At 45.1% G+C, this 14,128-nt stretch overlaps 1 protein-coding gene across 1 annotated transcript; it reads left to right on the forward strand.

Moving 5' to 3' along the window:
* Positions 1-622: 622 nt before the first annotated feature.
* Positions 623-3,500, forward strand: LOC114842073 (zinc finger protein 503). The gene is made up of 2 exons (XM_029127559.3): positions 623-1,267; positions 1,606-3,500. Exons 1-2 carry the CDS (start codon positions 1,013-1,015, stop codon positions 3,031-3,033), a joined length of 1,683 nt encoding a protein of 560 aa, XP_028983392.1. The 5' UTR covers positions 623-1,012; the 3' UTR covers positions 3,034-3,500.
* The last annotated feature ends 10,628 nt before the right edge of the window (positions 3,501-14,128 follow it).

The following is a 14,128-nucleotide window of genomic DNA, read 5'->3' on the forward strand; positions in this document are numbered from 1 at the left end:
TGAAAACATGTGACATTCACATCCCTCCATCACTACATTGGTCTATTCCTGTCAACGCTTGTCTGTTTAGGGAATTCATGCTGAAGTGGTTGGTTTTATGGTTGCCGGTGGAGAAAAGTCCCAGTCGTGGCCGTGCGTAAAGACACAAACTGTGCCTCTCACCGGTAGCAAACTGTTGGAGAAAGACAAATTTAGGCATCTACTCATGAACGGTGTGGATGAATGCTGTTCGGATAAGGAAGAAGTAAAATCAGAACACAGCCATTACAACTTCGAACTAAATGAATATAATCGACTGTTGGTGTACAAACACAAAGCAGACAAGACGATCAATTGTAATTGAAGTCAACGTTAAACCAAAACAAAAGTCAATATTTTTAATTTTACTAAACACAACGTAAGTGGTAAATTGAGCAAAATGTGTTTTAGTCATGCACATATGGGTTTATGTTTTATTTCTAATCTCATAGCACGTTAAAGTGTATCCTCGCGTTACTGGAGCCCGGGCTTCCACGTCCAAAATGGCGTAAGCGTTCCCAGCAACCACAATATTTAAGACTATCTCCTCCCCCGAGCTGTCAAAATAGAGGCGCTTACAAAGAAAAGAACGTCACATCCCCTTGACCCTCCAATCACCTCGGGGTCCCATTTGATTGGAAGGCGGCAAAGGCTTTAATCTCGGACTAATTCAGTTGCTTTTGAAGTGAAAATTTCTAGCAGTTCCTACTTCGGGAGTACAGAGCGAGGACCTGCTCACAGGCGCACACAAGGCGCAGCGCTCATGGTGCAAGACGCAGCCACGGATCTGCGATAACCTCGCACTGTCTCCTTCCAGCCGCCGCGCCTCGCTCCTTTACCACCAGGATTACTGAATATCGAAGCGTTTCGCCGTCCTTTCTCTCCCCCTTTTTTTTCACCGAGACCGAGGCTCGAAGCTGTTGTTGTTTTTTTTTTTAATTTCCTTAATGAATCTGACGAGAGCTTCGCCGTTTCATTTCCTGACTATTGGGACATGATCACGTCGCCCTCGGCGTCTGCCCTGAAAAATAGTGATATTTGCGCACTGTGGGAAAGCAGCAGTTCTCGGAATAGCAGCTCAGCGAGCATCAACAAGCCTTTTCTTCACTCCGCACCTCCGGCTGATCCACTACGGCAAGCGAACCGACTGCCCATAAAGGTTTTGAAAATGCTCACAGCACGGTCGGGACACATTTTGCACCCGGAGTACCTGCAGCCTTTACCGTCGACCCCGGTCAGTCCTATAGAGGTAAGGAGACGATTTCTAATACTTCTCAGTGTATTTGCAGTGTTTCGCCTTTTGGTCGCTGGTTTGGGAAGCGTAACGTTGCTGTCCCGCACTCTCGCTTGCCTAAATGTAATCCTAAAGGGAACGTATTACAAAACAAAGCAGTTTGTCTCCTATAATTAACACAGATTCAGTTTTGTCCCGTGCGCAATAACACAAATAATTATATCTACGCACGTAATTGTCGCTGAATGTTCTCAATAAACGGCGCTGTGGGGTATTGAAATGTTGTGTTTAATAGACACATTGTGCTGCATGTTCATAGGTTTATTCAACATCTATTCAATCTGTTATTGCAGCTAGATGCAAAGAAAAGTCCGCTGGCTCTGTTGGCGCAGACCTGCTCTCAGATCGGCAAACCGGACCCAACGCCCTCCTCCAAATTATCCTCGGTAACGCCGAATGGATCTAGTGAAAAGGAATCTAAATCTGGTCCTTTGAAACTGAGTGACATCGGTGTGGATGACAAGTCTAGCTTCAAACCTTATTCTAAGCCGTCAGACAAGAAGGACTCGTCTTCGGGCGTCTCAAGCGGAGAGAAGTCCGGTTTCCGGGTGCCGAGCGCCACCTGCCAGCCGTTCACGCCGCGGACGGGCAGCCCCAACTCCAGCACTTCGGCTTCGCCCATGCCGTCAGAGGGGAAATGTGGGGAACGGGACGAAAAGAAAGAGTCTGACTGTAACAAAAGCGGCACCACGGACGGATCGGGCACCACTAGCCACAGTAGGATAAGCGTGAGTTGTGGTGGAATTAATGTGGAGGTCAACCAGCACCAGGAGACGACACCCGGCACTAAAGCCCCCTCCTCGGAGTCTTCATCTGTAACATCTGTATCCTCGGCATCCGTTCTCGGGTCAGGACTTGTGGCGCCGGTGTCCCCCTACAAACCGGGACAGACGGTTTTCCCTTTGCCTCCGGCGGGTATGACCTACCCGGGCAGCTTGGCCGGGGCCTACGCGGGCTACCCCCAGCACTTCCTGCCCCACGGAGGGAGCTTGGTGAACGCACAGCTGGCCGGCTCGCTGGGCTGCAGTAAGGCTGGATCCAGCCCGCTGGCCGGCGCTTCTCCGCCGTCCATCATGTCAGCCAGCCTGTGCAGAGACCCCTACTGCCTCAGTTACCACTGCGCCAGCCACTTGGCCGGCGCGGCCGGCGCTTCCTGCACGCACGACTCCGCAGCCGCCGCGGCCGCTAACGCCCTCAAGTCCAGCTACCCGCTAATGTACCCGACGCACCCCATACACGGCGTCCATTCATCGGCGCCGTCGTTTAGCGGACACCCCCTGTACCCATATGGTTTCATGCTCCCCAACGACCCTCTGCCACATGTTTGCAATTGGGTGTCGGCAAATGGACCGTGTGACAAGCGCTTCTCCACCTCGGAGGAGCTCCTGAACCACCTGAGGACACATACTGCTTTTACCGGGGCCGAGAAACTGATTTCTGGGTATCCCGGCTCGTCCTCGCTGGCCAGCGCCGCAGCAGCGGCCATGGCCTGCCATATGCACATGCCACCGTCAGGAGCCCCCGGGAGCCCCGGGACTTTGGCTCTAAGGAGCCCGCATCACGCGCTAGGACTCAGCAGCCGCTACCACCCCTACTCCAAAAGCCCCCTGCCGACCCCCGGTGCCCCGGTCCCCGTCCCCGCAGCCACCGGCCCCTACTACTCCCCTTACGCACTGTACGGTCAGAGACTCACCACAGCGTCAGCGCTCGGATACCAGTGAGCCAGAAAGACTTTGAGAAGTTTATAATACTAAGAATGCAAATATAAAGACTTTTATATTAACAGCGCTAGACTTATGGGCGGGATCCGTGGACTTCAATTGTATTTATTTATACGTCGGCTTAAAGCAGACGACAATAGCTGCAAATGGAAAAATATTTGAGCAACTCAAAAAGTGCATTATGATGAAACTGAACTTTATAAGTAAAGTGAAAACACACGTTAGAGTACTAATTAAAGTAGGGTTCTTCATTTTGATGTTAATTTGAAAATTGCTATGATTGTATTTGTTCTTATTTAATGTCTCATTGAGAAGAAAATAATTTACATGCATGTTTGTTTCTTCAATTTCCCCAAAAAATGTCCACATTTTAAATTGCCGTTATTTTTCAGGTGTTCACCTTGGAAAGAGAATTGGTATTTTTTTGTATGTATTCTGGAAAAAATAAGAAACAATTCTTTTCCATATATCCGTGTGCCTCATTTTCTGAACATTATTCATTTTTAAATATTGGTCAAATATAAAACCAATTTTATTCATTTTATTAACATAACGATTTAACGTCCCAAGCTGACTTTATAAGTTGATTGTTGTTACGAGGACAAGTTTGCAATTCTTTCTTTCTTTCTTTCTTTCTTTCTTTCTTTCTTTCTTTCTTTCTTTCTTTCTTTCTTTCTTTCTTTCTTTCTTTCTTTCTTTCTTTTAAAACGACTGGACAGCTTTAAACATTTAGTTTAACCAGAGCCCTCGTGTTATAAAGTTACTTCAACTTGAATGCGCTGTGAGTGTGTGTGTGACAGGTGGACAACAAGCAAATGTGTATGAGTGAATTAATTTGCTGAGTTTTTTACCATAATGCGTTTGGGGGTCAGTTTTTGCAGTGTTGTGGAAAAAGTAAAATGTGTGAAACACGTCGAGAAAAAAAAGAAAAGTCGATTATCACATTTTTAAGATAATGAGCACAGTTATGTATTTTGATTAAATTAATTAAAATGTGAAAAAAATATTTTATAATTTGAAGAGAGGGACAAACTTTTGCAGACTTTCGGGGTCAATGCACTAGAATTTTTTGGAAGCATCTGCGACCTGTGTATCTTCTGTGTTTCTGGGAGCGAAACTCTGCTGCTCCAAAAGGACAAACTTCGGCGTGGTTATACATTTACTGTAAGCTATTTCTGTTTGGATGGTCAATACCAGGATGCTATTAATTTGCATTTGATAATCTCACCCATACTGTAAATTTAATGTACAGAACTACATTTGTTATTAAAAATATCCAGCCGACTAGTGCGAGGATTTTTACGCAGGCACGAAAACTCACAGGTCTCCGCTTCAATTTGTAAAAGCGCACACTGAAGCCCAGTTTATATTCCGTATTAACACACAACTAATACGCGAACTTTTTTATTTAATATTCAGCTCTTTCTGTTTTATCGCACAGGAAACATAAAAAACTAGACGCTGCTAGAATTAACTCCGTGTTTGTCCTCCATATTACTTTATAGCGAACTGTGTGAATGAGAAGCGGTGCATATCTTCATTTACACACTCGCAATTAATTATCAGCATAGCACTAAAATGGCGTATATCTCGTGCGTGTCCTCTATAAACGCCTGGTGCAGTACACGTCCGTCAGCTCCTCTGGACACAGTGTTGACCCAGCTGCGTTACACCTCGTGTTATTTATTTAGAGGACTTCCTCGCCTCCGCCGTCCCCTGTCTCTCGCACGGCGTCCGTTCAGACGAAGCAAGCGCTCGTGGCGCGCACAGGACCCACGCGCGTCCTAAACTGATGTAATGACGGTGAAAGGGAGCAATTTCCATTTTTACCCACATCATGGTGGCTGTACTCGGAGGTCCCCGGTGGAAGGCAATTTATCATGTGCCCCTCCTCCTGGCCCTGTCACCGGAGGAACAGGCAGGCACATGTGTGCATGAATTACCCACACTCCCACCTACCAGCCCTCCCTCTGCTGTGGAGATTTGACACAGAGGAGAGAGAACATGGGGGATTAGAGTATGCAACAGCATTAAAGTGAATATTCTCTTTGTCCATCAAGGCCCGTAGGAGGACTGAGGACTGAGCAAATCTACCACCAACCCCTGGGTACAATAACATTATTAATCATATATAAATAAAATGTGTAGTACAACAGAAATCAGGTAAATGCTGTTACAAAACACGTTCTATACGTTTAATGACAATTTTATTTGTTAATTATTATTCTGTATATATGGGATGTAAAAACTTTATTGTTCACACTTCAGGGATCCAGGAAGACGACACTCTAAAGACAGTTTAAACAGGCTGTTAGTGACGCTCATACTACAGAAGGGTTTGGGTTCATGTTCTTCTAAAGCTTAGGACAGATTTCATGTAAAAAACTGCTCACTACTCTGGTTCATCATTGGATCTTTTAAAAAAATGAATAAATAACCTAAGGTTTAGGTGACTGAGGTGCCCTAACACAAATCAAAGACACTAATTGATTAAAAATGTACACGGAATAAGAAGCGAATCAATTTAAAATACACAAAGCTGCTTTGAAATTCTGGTCAAGACGCGGAGCAGCCATTTTAGATTCTTGGGACATTCATGCCTCCTGAGGGATAGAGACAGTGCAGGAAACCTGGCAGGACATCTGGCAGCGAAGGGTGGGGTGCGTTGGGTGGTGGTGGTGATGGTGGGGGGGGTTCTGGACATGACACACATAACCCCACATTCAACCCCGCTGAATCACCACCACTAAAGCTGTCATTAGTGTGTGTGCAGCACAATATAAAGACATGCTGTAGTCTGCAGTGGCAAGTCTATAGTTTGTGTAACAGCTGTGTCAATAAGGGGAAGCTGCTGTAATGTGGAGGCTGATGCCAGACAAGCCAGAGAGTGATTATTATCCTTTATGTAGATGTGCTTGTTTTATCAGGCTGCGGTTGCAGTAGAAAAGCTTCCAGTGACGGGGGAAAGGAGCTCTATCAATAACGGCTTCTTGTGCCGTTTACTTTGTGGCCACTTAATATTTCTCATACGCATGTTTTACAAGCAAAGACCCCAGTATGTTGTACATACTCCTCACACACAACAGGAATAGCTCTTTGTTAGCGGCCAAGTTTTTGTGTGCACTCCCACAGCATCCAATCGCACTAAGAGGTGTCATCTTAGCTGGACCCCACCCCCCCCCCCCCCCCCCCCCCCCCCCCCCCCCGTCATTATCTCACTGTGTGATTTACTGCGGTAGCGGCCGTGGAGGTGGCCGCAGATTTGCGACTGTAGCAATGAAGCCATAAAGCGAGCGGCGTGAAACAAAGCGGGGGCCTCGACGCTCGTAAACAGATCCGGGGCGACTCGCCGCCGACCTGCGCGAAATCTGCACATTATCCGGGAGATTAAGAGAAATCAACAGCGTCGCCGGTCACGTGCGGCAGCCACCAGCGTCAAAGCACTCCTTTGTGACAGACTGATCCGAGAACGCAGTCCCCAACCGAGCGCTGTAATGGAGGTAATTTGGTTCTCAAAAATCGGTGCCAAAGCGGACAGGAATCCCTCCCAGCTCTTCTACATGTGGCTACGCTCCTCATTGATTTACAAATGCAGAGTGCTGATCCAGGTGATGTGAGAGAAGTGGCAGTGTTGATCTATCTGTGCCACTCAGATCTCCAACCAGTGAGACACTTTCTTGCGCTCAGACAGCCTAATTGAGGTCATTTCTGTCGGCGGTGGGATCTACAGTGCGCTGGGGTGTTTTAGTGTTCAGATAATTTGCCCATTTTTGGGTTCTGACAAGGAATATTTTATGGAAATGCACCCTTATTCCCGGCACGTTAATGGAATATGCTGGAGTAGCACGGGCGCTGATGAGGCTGTTGTGTGTCACTGATAAATGGGGAAAAGCAAAGGAAATGTCGGGAGCAGGCCCGGCGCCGAAAGGGCACGTCGGCTCCATGAGAAAGCATGGACGCGTCTGCGAGGGGCTATCGCTCGCACGTCCGCACCAGCTTTTTAATTGTTTGAAGCTGTTCCAATGCAGTGGACCTCATCTGGAACTCGTGTCTTTGCGCGTAGGGTTTAGGTGAAGGCGTCCGCGCGTCGCTGACAGGTCGGGGGTTCCAGTCGGCCGCGCAATCGCCGTCTTCTGGCGGCGACAGCGACAGTGTGAGTGCATGATGTCACTTCCATGGGTGTGGGCCTCCAATTACCATGACTCACACGCTGACTGACTGCAGACGCCCAGGTCTTTGTTGTATTAGATAAAATAATTGGACAATAAGCAAATGTCACATTTATCACATTTAACAGCCAATTGTTTAACATGTGTTATTTTTATAAGGCATTACAGTATCTTTAAGTTCATTGTTGCCAGTTAGTAAGATTGATAATACAACAGTGATAACAATACAACAACAAACAACACAGCTTAAATGTGATAAAGGTCCTAGACTCTCTGTGCAGTGCTGGTGTTTTATGTTGTGCATTTTCTGGACATGACCTCTAATGGCGTCGGCTCGAGCAGAAGCCGCTCAGCCGGCGCTGGATTTGGTGGAAGGTTTTGGCTCTTTGGCTTTTTGACCTCTCATTCTGGCTCGGTAAGTTTGACTGTTTCAAGGGATCCGTTCACCTACGCATGGAAACCGGAGACTGGATGCGGCGAGTTCGGACACGTTCTCTCAAACAAAGTGGGCGTCGACTGAGTCATGTTTACTGTAGGGGAAAGTGGAGACAACCAGAAGTCACAGTGAAGGGCCTCTTCTTCGCTGCCGTGGGGTTTGGTTGATGAGAGCATTGATTGTCAGTGATGTGGGAGTGGCCTTTTCTGCTTTTAATCTCTCCTTGGACTGTAAATTAAAGCATGTTGAGGGAGCTGGCGTTGATGCAGTAGCGGAAACCAAGAAGCTACTGAACATGGAGTGATCATTTAAATAAGCTCATCATTTACTGTAATGGATCCTGCGTGTGGGGCACAACCTGTGGCCGTTGTTCCATTGCTCAAACACACGTAAACATTCTGCGTTCGAGCTCCACTGAACAACTGCGGCAGCTGTTTTTCACACCCCGTCTAGAATCATGTGGGGACATTAATAATTCTGCGTGTATTGGTGGTTCTCTGCAGGACTATTATCCAATTTAAGGAACCTCTGAAAAGCCAGAACTTTCTGTACATATCCAGGAGGAGGAGGTGTACAATGTGTTACTCTCCAGAGTTTTCCAGAGCCAAGTGTGAAAAACAGCAACACATAACTCTTATTTGATTTATGAGAGCTATATTTATCATGTTGATATAAACTATTCGAGTATTACCAGCACACACATTACTCCAGCAATTCATTCATGTCAGTGGACCAAACAATTCCCTCTCCACTGCACCAGCGGCAGCTCCACGGCGAGCGCCCGTATGACTTTCTCTCAATAGAGACTTCTCTGAGGAAATAAGAGAAGGGTGGGACATTTCTCAACTCATCCACATGCAGTAAGTGATGATGCTGCGATGTATCACGCATTGATCTGAGGCATTTGGAGGAGCCGAGCGTATTAAGAAGAGCGCGCGGTAGACTAATGGGCCTGACTGGGAGACAAATTGGGCAAGACATACAGCAACACAGCCCCAGGAATTATGGGGGCTCGTGTCACTTTTATTGCTTTAATGCATTTTAGTGTTAACTGCAAAATTGAACCTCAAATTACCCACAATCCATTTGTTTTTTCCGCTTTTTTTTCTGTTGTCTGCTGCTTTAGGAGTGGCGACAACAACGTGGCCAACGCTGAACAAGCAGGTTTGTGTGTTTTTCTTTCAGATATGTTGCTCATTTCTAATAAAATCTGCTATATAACGCGTTTTGTATTGCTTCATAATGATTATAGAGCAAATGCATTATGGTGAAGTATAAAATTATTCTCAATAAAGCACAAGGTCTGTAGGTAAATATGTTTACAGGGATGCAAAGAACAAACCAAAACAATAAAAACAGCTATAAATCATTTATTCACTGTTAGTTTGAGTTGGAACCTTATGTTTTATTAAAATGCAAACTGATATTTTACTATTATTAATAATATTTTACTTTAGCTACCCATACACACACACACACACACACACACACACACACACACACACAAACACACACACACACACCTGAGAACCACTTACTGTACGGTATCCATCCTGCGAGACAGATAATATGTGAATGAGGCAGTCCACCTCAGCTGCCAAAACATTAGACACAGATAACCTTGTAAAAATGTCAAGTTTAGACAGAACTGCTGTATTAAACCACGCAATAAAGAAGCCCGTGAGTGTAGTTGAAGAATAGCACTTAAGCACGGCTCCCCCACGTTATTTGCAGTTACTTGGAGGAGGCACCGAACAACAAGCTGCAAGTCACACCTGCTGCACGATGCACAGTATTTAAACAGCATCAATTTGTATGCGTTGCTTGACAAACCTCAGCTTTTGGATCGCTGCTATTTCATGTGACAAGAGATTCTCTCCACTGCGTGGCTCGAGGTTACAGAGCTTTTTCTGAAAGCCAAAAGTGTTGTGACAGTCATCTGCTGAACCGCTCCCCCAACACACAAACAGTACGTGAGCAAACTGGAAGCCGCACAGCGCCGCGGCGCCTGCAGAGCGTCTCTGACACGCCGGTGTACAATAGCTAATTTGCTGCAGCAATGGAAGCTGGCAAATGCAAACCATTAACATTCTGAGCTTCAAATGTTACACGGGAGCAAAGCCTCTCGGTGACGTACGCGCTCGCACGCGGCGCACACCCAAGGAGTCAATCAAAAAATAAATAAATAAACAGATGAAATCAAGTGGAAATGTGACGATAGAGAAGCTGTCACGCTGATGATTTTCACCAAAGAAGGCAGGGAAGACAACTGAAGGGATCGTTTGAAACCTTGGGTAAATAAGAGGAATCAGGCGTCGAACATCCGCGTAATAACTGATGTTATGACTTGGCATTTGCTCTGACATGCATTTGAGACAGGAACATTAAAAGATATCCACTATTTGACAGGTATCACAGTTCCCCCAGGCAAGAAGGATTCTCATTTTGATGAGTGTGTCAGTCACAGTGAAGCCTGTCGACAAGCCAGATCTCAAGCACCGACGTTCAGGAATAACTTATGCCTCAAAAAATTACAAATGGAATATTTGGATAGGAGCGTAAGGAAACACTGATTAGTTCTAAACTACGAAATGTTAAGTTTAGGCTGCTGGGGAGGTTCTCACTTAACCGATAAGGCCACAGTGTCTGAACATAAACTCAGTGGCTACTAATAAACATCTAGCGCCATTATCACCTGCTTAAGAGCTTCAATAAAGGTCTGAGAAATGATAACTTTGTAAAAGCTAAATTAACGGCACAGATGCCGTGTTGGACTGAATTAGACCCAATAAAGAGGTTTAGTGGAGTAATGTTCCACTGACGATCTATTGGAGTCACTCTCAAAAACAACATCATGGAGCAGCATTGATTTTAAGCATAAGCCATCGTTTACAGCTCGCATGAGCACCGCAGTCAGCAATTGCACGAATTCCCCCAAATGCATCATTCATAATAAACTCCAGCGAATGAGTTGCGACTGACATTGACAGGTCTGTGTGGACACGGTGGACGACGCGGGGTTCGAAACGCCGCGCTCAGCACCAGGCGTGAATAGTGGCTCTGTGCGCGTTTCTCACTACAGCATGTGCCATGTTCAGCGCATGGCGCCCGCGCTGATTTACGGCGCTCTCCCGGCTAAATAATTTACAGGCGTATCGCTCTCTGTGGTTTTAATGGTTGTTGTATGGAGCCGCTTGCCTTTAAAATGCTCCGCAGGCAAGCGGCCATATGCCTGGATGGATGGGAGGCCTCTCAGGGCTGATTAATAAGACGCGCGGTGCTTCGGCGCAAACAGGGCCGTCGTGAAACGCTGCATAATCAGAATATGTTGAGTTTGTGAATAGGCCTCAGTCCAGGGCTCCACAGGTAACATGAGTAATCTCTTGTAGTGTGTGTGTGTGTGTGTGTGTGTGTGTGTGTGTGTGTGTGTGTGTGTGTGTGTGTGTGTGTGTGTGTGTGAACAGCACATTTGCATTTTGATGTGTGACTTCACGTGGGAGCCCCGTTATGAAACGCGACCAGGTTTGTTTTCTGGCTAATGTTTGTGTTTGTGGGTTCATTGTGGGGCAGCCGGCCTATGGGTCTACAAACAAAGCCCGAGACTATTGTTCATTACATCGTCGTTTAAGCGTCACTTCATGGATGCCGCCAATCAAAGGGCTTTGTTCCTTCAGATATTATTCCCTGTTAATGTTTAATGCTGCTGGGAACTCATTCATTCTTTCTTGTGGAAAAGGAGACGAGATCTACAAACAATGAATCATCCAGGTGTTTACTTTGCAGCACCTGTTGATAAGGACTGGGCCACCTTTTCTTTTGATGAATGGCGCAGTGCATTTAATTGTATGTTATATATACACAACGCAGATATCTTAGTACTTTAAATGAGGAGAATTAAAATCCTTTTATTCTGCAGCTCTGCCAATTTGCATCTCATTTCCTGAAAAGTTCCATAAAGTAATATTATAGAAATTAGAAGGTACTTAGAATATTTCTCGCAAAGGCCTTTGCAATTTGGTCAAATCATGGGGGACATTAATTAGGCTGTTTTTCCGTTTTATGCTCATACTATTCTGTGGAAAGAAGCTAGAAGTATGCACATTTATGTAAAGTAGGTTGGATTTTAAAGCATGAACTGGTAAATGTTACAACAACAAATGAGACAAAATAGTCTCAATAAATAAACATTTGTATTATGATATAGCTTAGATGCATTTTATTTTTATGTAAAAATAATTTTCAATTAACTTCCATCATGTTTCACATCAAATAGGAAATATCCCAGTGCTTCACACCTAACGACTACTAATACTAGTTTATATAAAACACCAGGAAATTTGCCTGAAGCTGACTGGGATAAAATAGAGTTACCGACTATGAGTGATGAATATTGCAGTCAGACAAATGGTCGTAAGGTTCAACAATAAATTCCGCACCAAACCAGTGGCAGAGTGAACCTTCAAAGTGGTTGAATTATTACAGGTTGCAGAGCCGCTGGCCTAATGTGCGTCTGTCTGCACTCCTGTGACATGAAAATGTTTGAGAACCGCTGCTTTGGACAGTCCAAAACTGCAGCGAGACAGGCGGTATTTTCCAGTTCAGGGCTCAACACAGCCCAGCGTGGCTTCGACAGGTTGAGTGCCTGCATGCTTTCACTCTAAAATGATACAAAGGAACATTATCCTCTTGTTCCCCCTTGTTGAAAAGAAAGAGAATCAGGGTGACAGCTGTGAACAAATATGGGGATGACGGGGAAGTCAACCACGTGAGATGCAAAATGCTCCTCTCCCCTTTAAATGCCACTAACTGGAGCTGCTCGTGCTTCGTCTGTGAGCCGCGTGATGAACTGTGTCCTGGAGAAGTTCTGTTTGTTGGGACAACGTCGTGCGTCAAACTGGTTCCACTGCTGGTTTCTGTGAAGCCAATTAGAAAAATGTTTTTAATTAATAGTAGCTAATATTTACTTTAATCCATTAAACTTCCAGTCACAGATGGGAAACAACCCTGTTGTTTTGGATATTGAGTATTTTGCAGCCCACTTTCACACATGCACACGTCCTCCTCTCTTCTCTCTGTCCTTTCTTTGCTGATTACCTCCTGCAACACAAACGTCTACACATAGGATCTTTGGGAAAGCTGCCGTGTTTCTACCACACTGCCGAACCCGCATACAGTCGGGCTCTTTAATGGCCCATCCATCTCGTCTGTTCGGCTAAATCTGCTTGTTGAAAGCCGGCATTTGAGCCAGTGCACTTTTAATTTCCATACACACTGAACACTGGGAGCTTTTAGCTGTTGTGGAGGCCGAGTCTATTTGGAGTGAAATCTGGCTCTCGGCCACAAAAAGTCTATCGTTTGAGTGTCACATGGTTAGTGGTGCTTCCTACGGCTATATTTATGTACTCTAACTGTATCCCCTTTCATTGAAACCCTAACCAGTGGGTGATTTGTCTCCATAAGAGAGTGCCATTTACAAGCATCCATGCTGGGGTGGGACTCCAACCAGAGGACTTGTTAATAGCACACATCCACTTCCCACCAGATGCTGTCCAGAACAAACCAACATATACTGAGAGAGATGTCACAAGCAATTTTCTATCAATGTTGGGCCAGTGTTAAACTTTTAAGGAATTTTAATGCAACTTGCGTGTTTCCTCTTGCGTTTATCATCTGGCACCGTCACACAGTCAACTACAAAGTAGCGAAAAACACTCTGTATAGTGTCACAGACTCATAATTACTTCATGAAATAAGTACTTATGTATGAATATGTCAGACAGATGTTAGAATGTTTGATGAATATGAATGTGAATATAAATTTGTATTTGCAGTATCCTGATAATGTAAGATTTGTTTAACAAATCCCCATATTCATCTTTAACTGTACTTAATCATATTCCCATAGTTGATTACCTTCCCTTCTTGTTAAATATGATACTGCAGATTTTATAGCGCACTAAGCCGAGACATTGGCAGTGCAGAGACAGCAACACGCTCTCAGGGTAAAACAGTAAAAGTAGCTGACAGTCATGTATACAATCAGTAATTGTGTTTGGCTTTGTGATTAAAGCCTTGTAAGTCAGAGATATTGTATGTTTATTGATATATTGAGATTGCGGTAGCAGCAGTTTACACTTTGAGGACAGGTCTGTGCTAATGTTCCAGTTCTTTGTCTTTTTAGCCTCCATCCATTCTAACGGTTGATGGTGTGAACATGTTTTCCTATCCAGCGGTGTAGTTCCTGACCCATTATTAGATAATACTCCATTTTTGTCAAATATCCAAGACACCTACCATAAATTGGAAGGCTCTTAGATTCGCCGAGGCCACCGAGGGCAGCGTAGATAGACACTACACACGCCGGCCTCCATTACTCGGATCAATTTCAAAAGTCTCTGCCTCTTGATGTAATTGCCCTCAGTTTCACGAAGGGGAAAAAAAGATTTATTGAAAATCAGATCTCCGGTTATAAGCCCTGATGACAGCGGAA

Source organism: Betta splendens, chromosome 15 (genome assembly GCF_900634795.4).
Source record: "Betta splendens chromosome 15, fBetSpl5.4, whole genome shotgun sequence".
Taxonomy (NCBI): domain Eukaryota; kingdom Metazoa; phylum Chordata; class Actinopteri; order Anabantiformes; family Osphronemidae; genus Betta; species Betta splendens.